General features: G+C 45.5%; 1 protein-coding gene and 1 long non-coding RNA gene across 6 annotated transcripts in view; one reads left to right on the forward strand and one right to left on the reverse strand.

Moving 5' to 3' along the window:
- Positions 1-5,844: 5,844 nt before the first annotated feature.
- On the reverse strand, positions 5,845-15,507 carry LOC140911339 (uncharacterized). The gene is made up of 3 exons (XR_012158906.2): positions 15,153-15,507; positions 13,940-14,033; positions 5,845-7,413 (listed from the first exon to the last, which is right to left on the reverse strand). It is a non-coding gene; the product is annotated as an uncharacterized LOC140911339 (long non-coding RNA).
- Positions 15,492-18,914, forward strand: part of AP3B1 (adaptor related protein complex 3 subunit beta 1) — a 346,467-nt gene continuing 343,044 nt past the window's right edge. For 3 of the 5 annotated variants that reach the window (XM_073344162.2, XM_073344164.2, XM_073344167.2), the window contains exon 1: positions 15,492-15,757. In XM_073344162.2, coding sequence (XP_073200263.1) covers positions 15,627-15,757 — 131 coding nt within the window. In that variant the 5' untranslated portion in view covers positions 15,492-15,626. The remainder of the gene's footprint in view (positions 15,758-18,914) is intronic. The other 2 variants (XM_073344165.2, XM_073344161.1) reach the window with 2 other exon arrangements.

The raw sequence follows: 18,914 nt of genomic DNA on the forward strand, positions 1-18,914 counted from the left end.
CAAAGGAAAAGGAACAGAGACCCCCCTCTCTCAGCTAAATTAAAAAAAAAATTAAAGCAGGAATTGAACTCCCATAACAGGGCCTTCTAAATACTGCTACCCAGCCCTGATCCAACTTCTGGGGCTTTAGTCACTAGTAACCATTTTCTATTAGCAACTCAGGCAGTGACTGCAGCAAAGAAGCTTCTATCATGGTAGTTCTGTGCTTGCAGCAGGGTAAGTGCTTAGTAAAAAACTACTGTGACTGTCATCCCTTTCTGCAAAGTCAGTTTTCTGGACATTACACTGCTGCTTAAACAGGAACACACAGGAATTTATTTAACAAAATGACTACATCATTGCTTTCAAGCTGAAAATTTCTGTATACATTGCTTTGTTTTTAGTGCTGATTCTGGTAAGCAGATAACGTGAACTGCTAGCTAGTTACCTGACTTCAAGGTAGTGAGAGGCAGCAGCTGGATAATCCTATTGGTGGCCAATACCTCTAGAGATTTCAATGCGGTGTAATGGAGAGTGATGATCAAAAAAGAGAATATTTGTTGGATGTTTTCTGGGAAAACATCTACCTCTGGTGCTCAAAGTTGGAATTACCACTGAGAAAAGAAAGCTGTTTGTCATTAACCATTCCAGAAAAAACCCTAGGTACATATTCCCCTTCTGATACACACCTTAATGGTAGCTCTGCACATATCAGGAGAACATAAGCCTTGGGACATCAAGTTCTGATGTGTGTATTCATAAATACAAATATAGCATGGTAGGTTGACTGTAGACAATAAATTCTGCTTGCTGACTCACAGACCAGAACTAGGCACTTTATGAATAGTGCTCATGATACTCCCATGCCATTGGATCAGTTTCTTTCTTTGTGATCAGAGAGCACTACTTCTCTCTCTGCCTCTAATATGGGGAGTCAAATGCCATTCTGAATGAGTCGAAATGACCTAATGATGTATAGAAGGAAATCAGTGATGCATGAAAGTAGGGGGAAGGGAAATGCAGGTAATCAAACAGTGTAAAGGGTTGTCTTGTAGATCATTAGATGAAACTTGAAAGATATGCACAGTGTGGTAAATAGGGAAACTTTAGCAAGGAATTCATGCCTTGCTCCATGTTTAAAGAATTACTGAATGCATCCAATGAATTGAGCTATAGCTCAAGAAAGCTTATGCTCTAATAAATTTGTCAGTCTCTAAGATGCCGCAAGTACTCCTTTTCTTTTTGCGAATACAGACTAACACGCTGCTACTCTGTAACCTAAAAGAACAGGAGTACTTGTGGCACCTTAGAGACTAACAAATTGATTAGAGCATAAGCTTTTGTGGGCTACAGCCCACTTCATCGGATGCAGAGAATGGAACATATAGTAAGATATATATATATATATATACACAGTTACAGAGAAGGTGGAAGTTGCCATACAAAGTATAAGAAGCTAATTAATTAAGATGAGCTATTATCAGCAGAAGAAAAAAACTTTTGTGGTGATAATCAAGATGGCCTATTTAGACAGTTGACAAGAAGGTGTGAGGATACTTAAAATGGGGAAATAGATTCAATATGTGTAATGACCCAGCCACTCCCAGTCTCTATTCAAACCCAAGTTAATGGTATCTAGTTTGCATATTAATTCAAGCTCAGCAGTTTCTCGATGAAGTGGGCTGTAGCCCACAAAAGCTTATGCTCTAAAACATTTGTTAGTCTCTAAGGTGCCACAAGTACTCCTATTCTTTTTGTGGATACAGACTAACACGGCTGCTACTTTGAAACCTAAAGAATCACTGTTACTTCCCAAAAGACTTTGAGAAAACATTCTATTGACAGATAATTTTGTTGCTACACTGTAGCATATGTTGAGGGTTTTTCTTCCCAAAATTTCCAAACCTGAGTGCCAAAAGTTAGGCACCTAAAGCCATATTTAGGTACTTGAATAAAGTTGTCTAGTTTGTACAGGTACTAATTTCTGCAATTTAAACAGGTATTGTAAGTCCTCAGCTTCTTTAAAAATCAGGTCATAAAGGCATCTAGGATGGGATTTTCAAAGGGGGCATATGATAGTTTGACACCCAACTCCCAACTGAAATGGGCACCTAATTCCCTTTATCCCCCTTTAAAAATTCCAGTCCTAAACTTTAGGCACTCAAGTTTGAAACACTGTGTTCAAGATCTTTGTTCCCTGAGAATTCAACTGCTTCTGCTGCTATTTCTTGAAGGAAGCATAATTAGGGTGACCAGATGTCCCAATTTTATAGGGACATTCCCAATATTCAGGGCTTTGTCTTATATAGGCACCTATTACCCCCCACCCTTTTCCCCAATTTTTCACACTTGCTATCTCGTCACCCTAAGCATAATCTTCATTTGTGACATAAAATTATTTGCACAGAAAGTAATTATTTGCACAGAAAGATTAGCTCATGCAACAAAAACATTGAGATTGATTTGCTCGCAGGCAGCTGGCCCCCAGCAGTGAAAGTCTGTCTGGAGAATTGGTCACAGCAGTGCAAAGTAGTGACAAGATCAAGTCTGAAATTCCTGGTGCTGCTGAGAGAAAGGATCTGAGGCTTGGCCAGGGCACCCATGAAATGTATTGACTTAGCACATCTCCCAGGAGCTTCTTTAACCCATATTTTACAGCTGTGTTGCCTGGAAGCTGTTAATGGCTTCCATCAATCACAGACCTGGTTAAAGATGAGGGGTGTGCTAGTAACCACCCTTCATTCAAGCTAAACAATTGGGCCCCTTTTATGTAACGGTGACAAGTTTCAGAGGGGTAGCCGTGTTAGTCTGTTTCAGCAAAAACAACGAGGAGTCTTGTGGAAGCTTATGCTCTAATAAATACGTTAGTCTTGTCTTTAAGGTGCCACAAGACTCCTCGTTGTTTTTCTGTAATGATAGCTGATACAATAGAACTTACCCCCGAAGGCACCGGGCCACATGGCAACTGTTTCACAGGGACAGATTGCAAATGCATGGGCCTAGGGCTTGTTTGGCAAGCTCTGTGTGTGTAAGAACCACACAGCCCATAGATAAATACAATGAGGAGTCCGGAGCCCATAGATAGCGAGAGAAGCAGTTGTCAGCATGGCCCCGAAAAAAGGCAGAGAGAGAGAGAGAGAGAGTGCTCCTTAGGGCACAGGACTCACTAGAAAGGCAGGCTTGGAAATTGTGAGCAAGGAAACTTTCTGCTGTTGTTTGTGTCTAGTGTGTTCAGGATGTTAGGAGGGGATCCCCCAGGGGCTGTGGAGGAATATTCCAGGTCCCCAGTATCTGACTGCACACCAACCCCTCTTTTGGGAATGCAAGGGTTAACCCTAGGGCCAGACACCACACTTAGCAGTAGGGTAATACTTTATCTGAAGGGAGCAAGCCCCAGTCACTACCAGGGTAATCACCCCACCTAATGTGAGTTACAGCAAACACCAGTCAATACTAGGGGCAGACCCCAATAATACAATGCACCAAATATTCCATGCCTAGATAGACAAATCAATGCTCTCTACCTTGAACTGACTTGCCACCTTCCACCCCCCTCTGTGCCCCGGGCATAGATGCTAACTGCATGGGTGCTCAGGGGCTCAAGCATCCAGAGAAAAAAAATAGGGGATGTTCAGCACTCACAGACCATGGCCCTGCCCCCACTCGATCTCTTTCCCCATAGCTCTGCCCATGCTGCACCTCTTCCTGCCCTGGCTCTCCCCCAAGGCCCCCAGTGCTTTCTCCTCTCTAGCCCTCCCCCAGTCACTCACCCTTAAGGCAAGAGAGGCAGAAAGGAGCAAGAGGTAGGTGGGAGGCACTCGGGGAGGGGGCGAAGAGGAGTGAGCAGGAGGCAGAGGTGAAAGTAAGCTGGTCCAGTCTGGTACACCATGCCAGACCGGACTGGCTTCCCCGGTGGTGATTTAAAGGGCCCGGTACTCCTGCCACTGCTAGGAGCCCCGGGGCCTTTAAATCAACTCTGGAGCTCCAGCAGCGGGGCTTGGGCCGCATTTTAAAGGGCCCGGGGCTCCCTGCAGTGGCAGGACCCCCAGGCCCTTTAAAGCACCGCTGGAGCCGGGCTCTGGCGGAGATTTAAAGGGCCCGGTGCTCCTGCCATTGGAGGGAGCCCTGGGCCCTTTAAAGCACCGCCAGAGTCCTGCCGCCGCTACGGGTAGAGGCAGCAGGGCTCCAGCAGGGATTTACAATGCCCGGAGCTCTGTGGCGGCCAGAGCCCCGTGCCCTTTAAAGCGCCACTGGAGGGAGCCCTGGGCCCTTTAAAGCACCGACAGAGTCCTGCCGCCGCCACGGGTAGAGGCGGCAGGGCTCCGGCAGGGATTTAAAGGGCCCAGGGCTCCAGCCACTGCGGGGAGCCCAAAGCCCTTTAAAGCGCCGCCAGAGCTCTGGCAGCAGGGCTCGGGCGGGGGCTCCCCGCAGTGGCCGGAGCACCGGGCCCTTTAAATCCCCACCTGAGCCCGGCTGCCACAGCCCCGGGGCTCTGGCAGCTGGGCTCCAGAAGGGATTTAAAATGCCTGGAGTGCTGCGGTGGCCAGAGCCCCAAGCCCTTTAATTCACCCCGAGCCCCGGGGCTCCCAGCCGCCTCTGCCGCTGGTAGCTCCAGGGTGATTTAAAGGCCCCAGGGCTCCCAGCCAGAGCTCCGGGGCCTTTAAATCACCTCTTCCAGCTGAGGCCACACCCCCACGCAGGGCTCCGGCATACGATAAGTCCTTTAAATTACTTTCACCCCTGGTGGGAGGCACTCTGGCAGGGGGGGCCTCAGGGAAAGAGGCTGAGTGGGAGCGGGGCCTCAGGGCAGAGTGGGCATGGAGCACCCACCAGCAAAACCAAAAGTCAGTGCCTGTGGCCAGTTCTGAAGTCAGAGTGTTCTGTGAACTCAGGTGCTGTTCCTAGCTTCTGCTGCATGGATCAGGGCTGATTCAGGCTGCTGTGGGTGCTGAGTCCCCATGTCTGTCCTCTCTGTGCTCAGTTGAGCTCCCTCCTCTTCTCTAGCCTGCTGGAGCAAGTGCTGCTCCAACTGAAAATCCTCCCACTCCCCAGCATCTGCTCCTCTGTTCAGTGTCCATCTAGTGGATCACACCTAATACCTTGTCTTTGTTTTGGAGTGGTACTCCCATGTGCCAGTGGGGCTCAGTCCTCCCATGACCACTTATCAGGTTCTCTTCTGGAGTGAGGCCTATCTGCTCCAATGGGAACCAGACATTTCATAGTCAATCCCTTGCAGCCATCCCAGGTATTTGAAGCAATTCCCACCCCCATAATAGGAGTTGATGAAATCCAGGGCGTGCTGCCCTCTTCTCCCCCCTGCCAATCAGGTTTTTTTGGGGGGGGCAGGGAGGAGAGAAAGCTGTGCACCACTCCCAAAGGGAAATAAGATTTTGTGTAATTCTTTGTAAATAAACAGGATTGCACCAAAGATATGCCTGTCTTGTACCATCAATTTTTGCTTCCTAATGGAAACAACTTTGGAAGGCTGTGAATACTGGCTAACCACGTGGGCTCAAAAGGGGCAACAACTGTTCTTCCCTGAGGGTACCCAGGGGAAGGAGGTAGTATAAATACAGCCTGTTCGCCATTAGTGGTGAATGACCCCATCGGTGCAGGTCGGCGTGCTCTTCATTCCCTGTACCAGCAGGGGTGAATCAAGCTCCCTGATTTTATATAACAGTCATTGCTGATAAAAAGAGAGAAAGAGAAGCATGGACATTATAGATCACATAAGCAAAATCGTCTCTAAAGAGTATGTTTTTCAGAGGTTTTCATGAGTTGTCAGGGAAACATTTTATCAAAGTTTGAAAGGAAATCCATTGCCACTTTCAGCTTGGTTAGCAGCTGCGAGATTGATCTCCTTTTTGGTACTAGTTATACATATAGCAGAAAGCTTTTTCCTAGAGAGCTTCTGTAAGAAAGCATATCTGATCTGTTGTGCAAGACAGAGTTCAGACTAGCACAGGTTCTGAAACAGAACTGTACAAAAGTATGAAGTGATATTTTTCTCTCCGGTTTTCTCTTTTCTATATTTCTTTCATATGAGAACAAATCATTGAAATTAGTTTAAGAATGAAAAAAGTTGAATTTTTAGTTAACTGCCTCAGGTATAGTCTACACTTAAAAATTAGATTGACCTAGCTTCTTTGCCCAAGGCTGTGAAAAATGTCATGCTTGAGTGATGTGGTTAGGTCGACCTAACCTGCAGTGTAGAAGCAGTTAGGTTGACAGAAGAATTATTCTGTTGACCTAGCTACTGCCTCTTGGAGAGGTAGATTAACTATATCAATGGAAAACCCCCTTTCAGCAATGAAGAAAGTCTCTACTCTGCTGCACTACCACAGCACAGCTGCACACTGTAGCTGTGCTGCTGTACTACATACATACCCTCAGAGAGAAAAGGATTTCTGTCTGACTCATAGGAACTGTTTGGACTGAAGTACTGAGTAGTAGAGTTAAACTCTATTGTGGAGCACTGAATGTGAGAACTCTACAGCACAAAACTGTGGAAATTAAAGGACTGGAATCCACAGTAAGCCGGGACTTTCGCCTCTCTGAACACAGAGTAGAAGGGCAGTTAGTGCTATAACTTCCCAAGTACTTTTAAAAATCATCTATAATAGTATTGTAATATTTTTGAGAGAACCCAATGAAATGGCTTGGCTTAACAGATTTCCTTTCATTCCTTTAGAGAGGGAATTGGGAATGGGATCTGATAAGATAAATAAGGCTGAGAATGCTAAGGGTCATTCATTTATTCTCAAAGATATTTACAGGAAGCCATACACACCTTCCAACTTGTGCAAAGCACAGTGAGATGTCCAGGCTCAATAATCATAGTACTTGGCTTTTATACAATGTTCTTCCTCTAGAGATCTCCAAACTTTTTACAGAGACAGATAAGTATCATTATTCCCATTTTACAGGTGCGGAAACCGACAAACAGAGAGTTGGAATGACTTGCTCAGGGCCACACAGCCTGTTGGTAGCACAGCCAAAAATAGACCCAGATCTGCTGACTCCTAGCCCACTGGACCATACCGCCTTGGTAGAAGTCAGTTCATAACATCTAAGAGTGATTTATGCAAGTTAAAGTATTTGTGCTTTCTCCATAGCAAAACTTTCCATTAGCAGGGACAAACATACTAGATCTGAGGTTCCCAGCTGCGATCCATGGACAACTACTGGTGGACAGTCTGTGGAGAGCTGGCTTATCACATGGTGCTGACTCCTCCTTATTTTCAAATGCTAAATTGCATTAAAAGACAGCTAAAATTACATTAAATACTTTTCTAATGTTACCTTTTCATGTCCTTGCTGTAGTTGCCATAGGGATTGTGATAAATGAAGGGGAGGGTAGCTCCCTTTTATGGACACTCAGCCAGCCAGTTAGCTACAAAATCCCTGTTAGTAGCTGTTCTCTACTTGCTTTACCTGTAAAGGATTAAAAAAGCCCATAGGTGAAAGGAAGGGAGTGGGTTCCTGATCAAAAGAGCCAATGGGAAAGGTAGAACTTTTTAAAATTGGGAAAAAACTTTCCCTTTGTCTGTCTGTTGTGGTTCTCCAGAGAGAGGACACACAGAGCAGCTATGCTGTAAGAAGCTTTAAACCACGTATGAAAAATCATCAGATCATACCTTGAAACTATTTATCTGAAACCCCAGATATGGAAGATCAGGGAATGTTTAGGAAGACGTGATTAGGTTTATCCCTTTTATTTCTTTATGGCTTGCGGACTCCTCTGTGCTAACCCCAGGTGCTTTTGTTTTGCTTGTAGCCTTTAAGCTGGACCTCAAAAAATCCATTCTTGATGCTTAATTATTATATTTGCTCTTTTTAAAATCTAGCCATAGCCTACATTCCAGATGTATTTTCTTTTTTTTTTGTTTTTGATAAAATTTACCTTTTTTAAGAACAGGATTGGGTTTTTTGTGTCCTAAGAGGTTTGTGCATATGTGGTTTAATTAGCTGGTGGCAACAGCTGATCTCCTTTGTTTTCTTTCTCAGCTCTTCCCTGGGGGCGGGGCGGTACTCCACAGGGAGGAATTCCCAACTGTGCCTTCCTGGGTCCAAAGGGTTTTTTTTGCACTTGGGTGGTGGCAGCATCTATGGGCCCCCACCTTCTGCACTCAAAGTGCCAGAGTGGGGAATCAGCCTTAATAGGGATTTTAAACGGAAGGTGATCCACCAATCTGTGTATTAAAATGTGGCCCACACTATGAAAAAGGTTGGGAATGTCTGTGCAAGATAATTTTTAGTAACGTGATTTCCACATATTGCATTTTTATTTCAATTTTCTTTGCTGTATAATCTTGTACATAATGTGAGTAAATATTAGAATTACAATTTCCTTTGTATCATTTTTAAGGATGTGTCTTCTAAGAGGCTTGTTAATCAGTATCATGGATAATGTGATATCAGAGTCACTTTCTTCTAGTACTGAAAAAGGAGCTTAATTAAATAAGAAAACAGAGTTATTGTTAAAGTTTTTCTCTCTCTCTCTCTGTTTCACGGTAGAGCTCATGCATAAAACTTTCCCCTGCCTGGATTTCTGAAGCAGATTTAAAGAAACAGTACACATATAGTCATGTCCTAGAGCAGAAGTTCTCAAACTGTGGTCCATGGAGCACCAGTGGTCCGCAAGCTCCATTCATATGGTCCGTGGATAGTTCCCTCTAAGGTGCGCACCTGGACAGTCGCACATGAGAGAATGAAGAGCCACCCACCTAATTAGTGGAGCTGCACAGGCATGGAGAAGACGCCCATGTAAGGTGAGGTGGTGGCTTTGGGGGGAATAAGGAGTATGTGGAAGGGGGCAGTGGGGTGAGAAGAGAGGGCGGGGGGAATTTGGGACGTGCAGGGATGCGGTGGCCAGAGAACGAGACGACTTTTCCCAGCGCCAGGGCTGCAGCTGCTGGAGAGAGATGGCCCTCCTACCCAGCTTCAGCTCTGTGGTTGCTGTGGGGGGTGGGGGTGGGGAAAAGATGCCCCTCCTTCCCAGCCCCAGCTCGGGGGCTGCTGCATTGGGGGAGAGAGGGAGAGACCCCCCTCCTTCCCAACCCCAGCTCAGGGGGCTGCCGCAGCAGGGGAGAGAGAGCACATCCATCACATTAGAAAGGTAAGACTACTGATATTAAATAATGAGTTGTGTGCTTTTATTTGTAGAACAAAAAATGTTAATTATTTTTTTTATATAGTGCTTTTACCCAAACCGCTTTATGGTAGTTAGCTAATTGTACACACAACATTTGGAAAGATCATTAAGTGGCCTGCCGAGACCCTCAGCAATTTTCAAGTGGTCCACGAAAAAAAAGTTTGAGAACTACTTTTCTAGGTCAGGGGTGGCCAACTTGAGCACCCTGGCACATTGGAATGTTGGCGCCTGTAGCTCCAGCCCCGGAGTCGGTGCCTGTACAAGGAGCTGCATATTAACCTCTGAAGAGCCGCGTGTGGCTCTGGAGCCACAGGTTGGCCACCGCTGGTCTAGGTATTATTCTGGGGAAGGTCTATTGCCTGTGTTATATAGGAGGACAGACTAAATGATCATAGTGGTCCCTTCTAGCTTTGGAATCTATGAATCCATTAATAGAGTTTGTATAGATCAGGGTAAAGGTAATTTTTTCCAGAAATGTGTTAAGTAACATTTTAACTAACACTTTTTAAAATACTATGGTAGACAAGGCAAATTATATTATAACATGTTTAGGTGGACAAGATTATTTGCTTGAGGCAAACCTTAGACTCCCCTCTAGGGTTCGCCTCAACTAACACATTATAGTATAGATGTGCCCTGTCTGCATTAATGTTTTAAAATGTATTAGTTTAAATGTGTTAGCGAACATATTTTTAAAAAACAACACCTTTTATCCTCATTTAGAAAGAACCATTATAACCAATGAGGGTTTCAGGTGCATGGTTGCTTATCTGTCTATCTTCTTTGTGTTGTTCCCCAACCATGGCTCTATAAGGTCCAGTGATTTGGCCTCCCTCTGCATCACACATCTAGAGGAGCATGAGAAGGAAAGCATCACTCTTGAATTTCTGGAACAAAATCACTCTCCACTTACTCATGATTTCAGCCTTTGCATTCTCTGAACCTTATGTACAAACATCTCCCAATGAGTTCCTTACTTAGGCAGACACCAATAGTGGCTTTACTTTCAGACTGCTGCACTAAAACAATTAACCCTCTACATTACAGTCTTGAGGTTTCATCTGCACTACCTCTCTGTGTTTACTTGCCACTAATATTTGCAAATATTTGTCTGGTAGGAATATTCATAGACTCATTAGAAAATTGACATAAAAAGAGAATTTCAAATTTATAATAATGAGAACTACTCACACTTGAAACCTTGTTATATGAATGACATGAAGAAGAGCTCTGTGTAAGTTTGAAAGCTTGTCTCTCTCACCAACATAAGTTGGTTCAATAAAAGATATTACCTCACCCACCTTGTCTAATATCCTGGGATCAACAGAGCCACAAGAATACTCCATTTAAGAGTAATACTCATTCAAGTAAGGAACAGAAACATACCATGTGACCTGTAAGTCCAGTCAAAGGAGCTTTAATTTTGACTACAGAAAACTCAGTCAACTGCTTGTAAAGAAGCTTACACAGCAATAGTTTGAGAAATTATTCACTGAATAATTTTGAATAATTGGTGCAGCTGTAGGAAGGGGGACTGTAAGGGAGTAAGTTTCACCTTTGTTATCCTGGGGTCAGTTCTACACCAGACTTAGCACAGACTAGTACAATTTAGGGACTGTTCTTATCTACACTGACTGGATATAGTGCTAAAGGGCTTTCCACCTTTGTGGATTACTGGAGCGCGTTGTCCTCCAGATACACCAATTTCTTGCCCGTCCCTGAACTCAACATATCCCTTGTTCTATGGAGTCCCAATGGGTGGCATATCACAGAGCTCTTCTCACTGGAGACTCCCTTGTGCCAGGAGAATCTCCAGCTGAGGAGAGCCACCTGCTTTTCAGCCCCTTTGCACAATTTGAGAGATGCAAAGGGCCCAGATTGTAGGCGAGGATCTTCTGCCCCATAAAGTTAAAATGGAACATGAAAGCTGCGGGAGACTGAAATTAAGTGGTATAGGCAAGGGAGAAAGTTATGTTTAGAGAAAAGCTTTGAAAAGAGATGGAGAATTAATGAAGCCCAGAAATATAGAATAGCTCCTTCAGAGAGCAATAGCTGCAGAAGAGAAGACTCCACACCACTTGTATTGTGCTTTTGAGGAGAAAAACTGAGGAGGCTACTGCTGGATGAATAATGGAATGGGAAAAGGAGTGCAGACAGCCAGGGAACAGTTATTTCTGACATTCTCCTAAGGGTGAAACACTTCAGTTATTTGCCCTACTGAAAAATCTTCTCTAATATTTGATAATTTATAAATGGTTTCTGGGAGGAATGTAACAAATTGGCTGAGAATCAGGTCTGTAAGCAGTTGCTACACTCAACTGCACTTGTATATGAAAGGGGTGAAAAGGCCAATAAATTATTTTCTTGGCAGATCAAGAATGAGGAAGTTGAAAGATTTATCTTGGAAACAACACTGGATACACAGATGATAATTTCAGAAATTTAATCAAGCTTTTTTGTCACAGACTCCACTTGCAGCCATCTCAGTGCAGTGTCTGTTCAAGACTGGAGCATGTGATGTAGCCTGAAACTGAAAGGAACATTCAAAATTGTGCCCCTGTGGTACAGTCTCTTTGGTTTGTCTTTGAATAAGACAAATGATTTTTCTATGCTTAGGGGGTTGTAATTCAAAAGCCATTCCACTTGCCCAGTTAATTTGATCAAAATAATTTTGCTGGTAATGCACTAATTATCTCTAGGGCAGTGGTTCTCAAACTTTTTTTTCCATGGACCACTTGAAAATTGCTGAGGGTCTCGGTGGACCACTTAATGATCTTTCCAAATGTTGTTTGTACCATTAGCTAACTATTGTAAAGTGGTTTGGATAAAAGCGCTATATAAAAAAAAATGTTTTTTTGTTCTACAAATAAAAGCACACAACTCATATTTTAATACCAGTAGTCTTACCTTTCTCATGTGATGGATGTGCCCTCTCTCCCCTGCTGTGGCAGCCCCTGAGGTGGGGCTGGGAAAGTGGGGGTCTCCTGCATTGCAGCAGCCCACATGCTGGGGCTGAGAAGGAGGGGGATCCCTCCCTCTCTCCTCTGCTGCGGCAGCCCCTGAGTTGGGGCTGGGAAGGAGGGGGGTCTCTCCCTCTCTCCCCCACCACAGCAGCCACAGAGCTGAGGCTGGGAAGGAGAACCATCTCTCCCCGACAGCTGCAGCTCTGGAGCTGGGGAAAGTCATCTCTTTCTCTGGCCACAGCAGCCCTGCACATCCCAAATTCCTCTCACCCCCTCTTCTTACCCCACTGCCCCCTCCCACCTACTCCTTATTCCCCCCAAAGCCACCACCTCACCTTACATGTGCATCTTCTCCAGGATCCAGACACCTAATTAGTGGAGCCAGCCTGTGCGGCGCCACTAATTAGGTGGGTGGCCCTTCATTCTCTCGTGTCCAACCGCCCAGGCACGCACCTTAGAGGGAACTATCCATGGACCATCTGAGTGGAGCAGTGGTCTACGGATCACAGTTTGAGAACCTCTGACCTAGACCATATCTTTTTAAAAAAAATCCAATCTTGATTTAAAAATTGTCAGTGACAGAGAATCCGCCATGACCCCGGTAAATTGTTTCAATGGTTAATTACCCTTACTGTTAAAAATGTAGGCCTTATTTCCAGTCTGAATTTCTGTAGCTTCAATTTCCACCCATTGCATCATGTTATATCTTTCTCTGTTAGATTGAAGAGCTCATTATTAAATATTTGTTCCCCATGTAGACACTTATAGGTTGTCATCAAGTCACTCCTTAACCTTCTCTTTGTTAAGCTAAATAAATTGAGCTCTTTGAGTCTATTACTATGACATATTTTCTAATTCTTTAATCATTCTTGTGGCTTTCCTCTGAACCATCTGCAATTTATCATCCATCTTGAATTGTGGACAACAGAATTGGACACAATATTCTAGCAGTAGTTGTACCAGTGCCAAATATAGACATAAAATAACCTCTCTACTCTGATTTGAGATTCCTCTGTTTATGAACCTCAGGATTGCCTTAGCTGTTTTGGCCACAGCATCACATCATCATATGATGAGACGGTATCATGTGTTGTTTCCCCAAATAGGGAGCAGAAATATTTATTAAATACTTCTGCCTTTTCTGTATTATTATTGATAATTCTACCATTTCCATATAGTAATGGACCAATACTATTATCGTGATTCTTTTTTTGTATGTTTGTCTAGATTAGGACAAGAAGTAGAGGTTAAATTGGAGATAGCTAACTCATATTAGCTAAACCAGGCCTCAATATAACCACAACCAGTTCCTGTATTGTAGACACAAGTTAATACATTTTACTTCAATATAGCTGGTTGAGGTCAACCTTCAAGGGAAAGCTAAGGTTCCTAGGGCTGACTTTAACCGGCACAATCAAGGTGAAAAGTGGTAACTTGCCTCAATGATAGGGAAAAAGTCATGGATAGTTAATATATGTTAGCCCTAAGCCCCAATGTCTAGACAAAAACCTTGGACATAACAAGATTGTTTGCTGTCCTGTCTTCTTTTTTTTTTTTTCCTTTTTAATGGTCTATTTTTATGTAAATGGATTAGGCTACGCTTTATTGATTCAAGGAAATCTTGTACAAAATTTCCATCCCAGGAATAGTTCCACAAGAGACAATTCATATTCTAATGGCACTGTATGATAAACAAAGAAAGACAGTTATGCAGTTGTGTTAATATCTGATGCTTAATATTTTTCCCTTTGTACCTTGTCATTTACTTGAAGATAAAGTATACTAGACCTCATACAGCAGGTTTGAAAGTTGATCCAAACATTTTAAAATCATTATACAGTACCTGAGCCATTATCTGTGACAACTGTTGCTGGGATTATGTTACTAGTGAATATAGATTTCCTATTTGATATGGTGCTTGATAGGATTCTCAATATCTGGAAAGATGAAATAATAATCATTAATGAACAGACATTCCTTTCTATTACAGTGAAATGAATCAAAGCCCAGCAGATATGCAGGCTTTATTCCAAATACCATTAGCACCCTGCAAGTGCTACATTCAGGGGTGAAAGTAAAATGGAGCTCTTACTGGTACAGGGCTGCTCTGGCCTCCTTGGAAGGCATGGGGCCTCAGGTGGAAGGGGCGGGGCTGGGGTCAGCATCCCCCAGCTAGTCCATCTGAGCTCCCTGGCCCATGCTGCCCGGGGCTCCACCGCCGATTTAAAGGGCCTAACCCTAACTCTTTTAAATTGCAGCCCTGGGGCAGCTACTTCTTTTGCCCCCCTCCACCCCTTCGGCGGCCGGGGTGTGGGGGGTGGGGGGCAAAAGGGGCAGTGACATTAAAGCGCTGCAGCAGCGCTTTAACACTGCTGTCCCTTTTGCACCCCCCCATTGGCGGCCCTGCTGGTAGGGACACGGCAGCGCTTTAAAGTCAGTGGTACAGGCTGGTACTGGCAGCTATCTTTTATCGGTACGCCGTACTGGCCCGTATCGCCTTACTTTCACCGCTGGCTACACAGTAAATAATACCATTGGTTCTTTTGCTTTCAATAATATTTAAAACCTGCACTTAGTACTCGTTTAATATTTTAGTATTGGGCCAGTAAATAGTGTTATGAGTCTATCCTTTAAATTTCTCTGTTCCTAGATGTTTCTTACTAGCATTTTCTAGGTCTTTGTTTCACGTAGACATGGGCATTATCATTCTGTTCATTTTCAGTAATACTTGTTTTACATCTTCTAGTTTATCCTTGAACAGAGGCATTACTTCCGTGAACCACTAAGCAATGTGTAATTTGAAGATCACTTTCTTTGACTTATGGGTCTTCATTATTTTCTGTTTCCTGTTTTCCCCGTCTTTGTTAACTTTTTTTCTTTTTGACATTTTTTTGCATTCTGTTTTTTTTTTAAGTCTCCCCTTCCTATTCCCCACTTAGCCAAAAGCACCATGCTGCATGAGGTGGGGTGGTGCTGTAAGATCAGACGTAAATTTTTCTGGCTTAGCTGAGTGCCATTGGAGCAAAGCAGAGAAGCTTCGGGCTGTAGCACTGTACCTGTGAACCGCTCCTGTGTTTGGATATTGTATTGCTTCCTTGGGAGCCAGTACTAGCCCAGGCTGTTCCCTTCCGCCCGGCACCGGACGTTGCCTCAGGAAGGAGACACCGCCCTTGTCCCCCATCACAAAGATGCCGATTCTCCCCTCAGTGGAGAGGGAGGAGGGTGACGGAACCACACCACGCGCTCACAGGCCGCCGGGTCACGCCAACAGCTTGGGCGGAGCCTCACGCGCCTTCTCTCTTCCCCTCCGGGCCGGCGGCCACTGAGTTGCCATAGTAACATTAGAACTCTGAGACTGGGAAAGTTCCGCTTCTGCAGCTCCGCCCCATCATGTGACACCCCCACCCCCTCCAGCCCCAGCCGCTGCCGTTAGCTTCCGGGAAGAGTCTGGGCCGGTGTGCGGGCGCTCGCGAGTAAGTTCCGTTCGGCGACAGGGCAACCGCCAGGAGAATCGCCGCCGCCGCCGCAGCATGTCCGCGAGCAGCCTTGGCTACAATGAGCAGGGCGGGGAGGCGGCGCCGGAGCAGGGGCAGGAGGCGACGCCCACCACAGCCCCCTCCGTCCCCGCGGCCTTCGGGCTCTTCAGCAGCGACACCAAGAAGTAAGGGTGGGGGGGGGGGACTGTGGCGGTTGGCAGAGGGCGGGGATAGCGGGTGCGGAGGAGCAGGGCGGGGCAGGAGGGCGTACGGGAGAGCCTGGCATTGCGGCGGAGTGGGCAGGGCGGGCAGCGCGGGGGGTACCCTAGCATACGCTGACCGTTATCGCGCTCCTGTGCGCAGCTGCGTACGTTGAATGAGGCTCCGCTGGTTGATGGCCACAGACCCACTTGCTTAGTACACAACTTACTTGGAGAGCTGGTTGCACGAACTTACAGCCCCAGGAAAACAAAACGATGCAAAATCAGTGCACCCTGGGGGCAGGGACTGTTTTTAGAACCAGTGGTACCTGGTGGTACAGGCGTTTCCATGCAGGTTCTGAGTGTGATCGGTGCCTTTGTAGCAAATCGGTGACTACCATTTTTCTGATTGCTTTATAGAACATTTAGTTACAGCATCTATTTAAGCAGTTGGTGTCTTTGTTAATAGATAACAGAACAAAAATACACTTTAAAATTGTTCTAGTCTTAAACTGTTTTAGGTTGTAGTTCATCAGCAGTTTTGATGCTTAATACTTAGCGAAAGATCATTTTATTTTTACAGGTAAATAAGCGTTCTAAAAGATGCTGGTATTCTTATGGGACAGTTGTAGTTATGATGTTTAAAGAAGACACCTCCATGGGTTGGTGTTAAACATAATGTGGAAGATGTTTAGTTTTGCACAGTGGTCTCAGGACAAAACTGAGGAAATAGAATATCCTTGGATTTAGCATGGAGACTGCATAAGCATACTGGTACAGAGTGGTTGGATCCTCTTAAATCTGAAAGACAAGAAACACAACTAGTACTAAATAGCAAAGTTCAAGAAAGACAAGATGGGACAGGTAATATCTTTTCTTGGGTCAACCTCTCTTGTACTCCTGATGGAATTCTGTGCACAATATTATAGAATTCTGCAAATTTTATTTGTCAATAAATAAATGTGGAAGTCCAGCATGGCAGTGGGTAGCACAGGCGACTGACTGCCCTATAGCTCCCCGAGGGCACAGACTCGGCAGGCAGTGAGGCTGCACCTGACCCTGACACAGCGCAAGGGTCAGGCATGCCCTAGAGATCCGTGTCCTGGGTGATCTCCCACCTCCGTGCAGCCAGTGGCCTGTGCGCCCCACTGCTACCCTGGAGCTTCCACATTTATTTTTCACAAATAAAATTAGCAGGATTTTAAAATACTGTGCATAGAGTTTTTAATTTTTCAGTGCTGAATTCCCTCAGGAGTAGTGGGTAAAGCAACTCACCAAGGTTAGCAGCCCAATGCCAGGTCCACCAAGTGTGGGCAGGCAGGCTTAGGCCAGCAGGGTCCAAATGTGAAGGAGCTTAGTGTGGGGTGAGAGAGTTGTGTGTGGGGCAATATGGGTGCGGACAACCAATGGACGGTCCGGATGCAGGGGGGATCTGGAGGCACGGGCTAGTTGAGGGAGGATTCTGGGTGCAGGGGCAATGGGACTCTGCAGGGGGGTCCGGGTGAAGGTGATTGTGGCTCAGTGGAGGAGTCCGGGTGCTGGGGAGTGGGGCTTGGAGGTGTGGGGATCTGGGTGCAGCTGGCTGGGGCTCAGTGGGTAAGTGGTCCAGGTGCGGGGGGCTCATGGGGTGGTCAAGGTGCATATGGGGTGGGGCTCATCCGCGTGGGGGTTCAAGTGCAGGGGGTTCAGTGGGGGCTGGTCTGGTTGCAGGGGTGGGGTCTGGATGCAGGGAGGAGATGCTTGGTGGGGGTCCAGATACAGAGGAGGTGGGGCTGGACGGGAGGGGTCTGGGTATGGGGGGGTCCGGATGTAAGGGGGTTGGGCAGATGGGGGATTAGCTCCCCATACAGTGACCTCCCTCCCCTATGGCTGAGGAGTGATGGGGGCAGGAAGCGGGGTGGGGGTGTGGAGCTGCGGGAGGTTTCTGGGGTTGCATCTGGATTGGCCCTGCTTTGAGCAGGGGGTTGGACTAGATGACTTCCTGAGGTCCCTTCCAACCCTGATATTCTATGATTCCATGATCTGACGGGGTCCTGGCTGCTCTGTGCAGGGAAAGCGTGCTCCTTCCCCAGCCCAGCTGGGACTAGCAGCTGAGCCCGGCACAGGGTAGGAGCCATTAGCTGGGGTGGGGCTGGGGAGCACCAGGTGTGTGTGGGGTGTCTGGATGCAGGGGAGAGACTTGGCAGCGTGGGGGTTTGGGTGCGGTGGGCTCAGTGCCGGGGGTTCTCATTGTGGGGGTGTGAATCTTGACGGGGATCTGGACGCATGGGGGTTGGGCAAGGGTGGGGGTCTGACCTGCCCATCCCCGCAATGATTTACCTCTCTGATGGCTGCTCTGGGTGCTGGAAATAATGCACCCGCCCTGTTGGGGAGGGGTGCCTGACCGCTCTTGGGGCTTCCCTTTGCTTCCCCATCAGAAAATCATTTTTCTGTGTGGAAGCAAAGAAATCTGCATTTGACATGAATTCTGTGCAGAGTGGATAAAAATCAATGATTTAAAAAAAAAAACAGATTTTTTTATTTAAATGGATTTTTCCTCAAAAAGCATTTTATCAAAAAATCCGATTTAAATAAAAAAAAAATCTGATCTAAAGATATTTTTAATTACGATACATTATAGCGCAAAGATATCTCATCATGAAATAGGGATTATAAATTCTAATTCTATAGTATGAGACAATATATTCATGTAATGTTTAAGAAAAGTTTTGTAAATGAGTTCCAATAGTTCATGGATTAGGGACCCAATCTTATGGGGTTCCAGGGGCTTCTGTCTAGTTTATTTAGGTAAATCTTTCTATCTACCCAGTGGGACTCGGTATCTTCTAGACTGAGCACTATCAGAGATGCTTAGTTTTTCAGTTCTCAAAAAGTGGATTTTTGTCTCCAGAGACAACATGCTTGTTAACAGCAACAATGTTTATAAATAAATAATATATAGAGGTGAGAAACGAGACCTCAACCCTATTGTCCCTTTGCAAATTTGTGTACACCGTCAATCCCTCACCTCTCTCTAAAAGTGCAAAGTTTCAAAAAGTTCAGTGAATAGAAGATTGTTGGGGGCAGAATCTTGGCGAGAAGAAGAAGTCTGGAGATAAATGTGAGAAGGGAGGGACAGGCACTAGAAACAAAAATGAAACTG

The sequence above is a fragment of the Lepidochelys kempii genome, chromosome 5, assembly GCF_965140285.1.
Source record: "Lepidochelys kempii isolate rLepKem1 chromosome 5, rLepKem1.hap1, whole genome shotgun sequence".
NCBI lineage: Eukaryota > Metazoa > Chordata > Testudines > Cheloniidae > Lepidochelys > Lepidochelys kempii.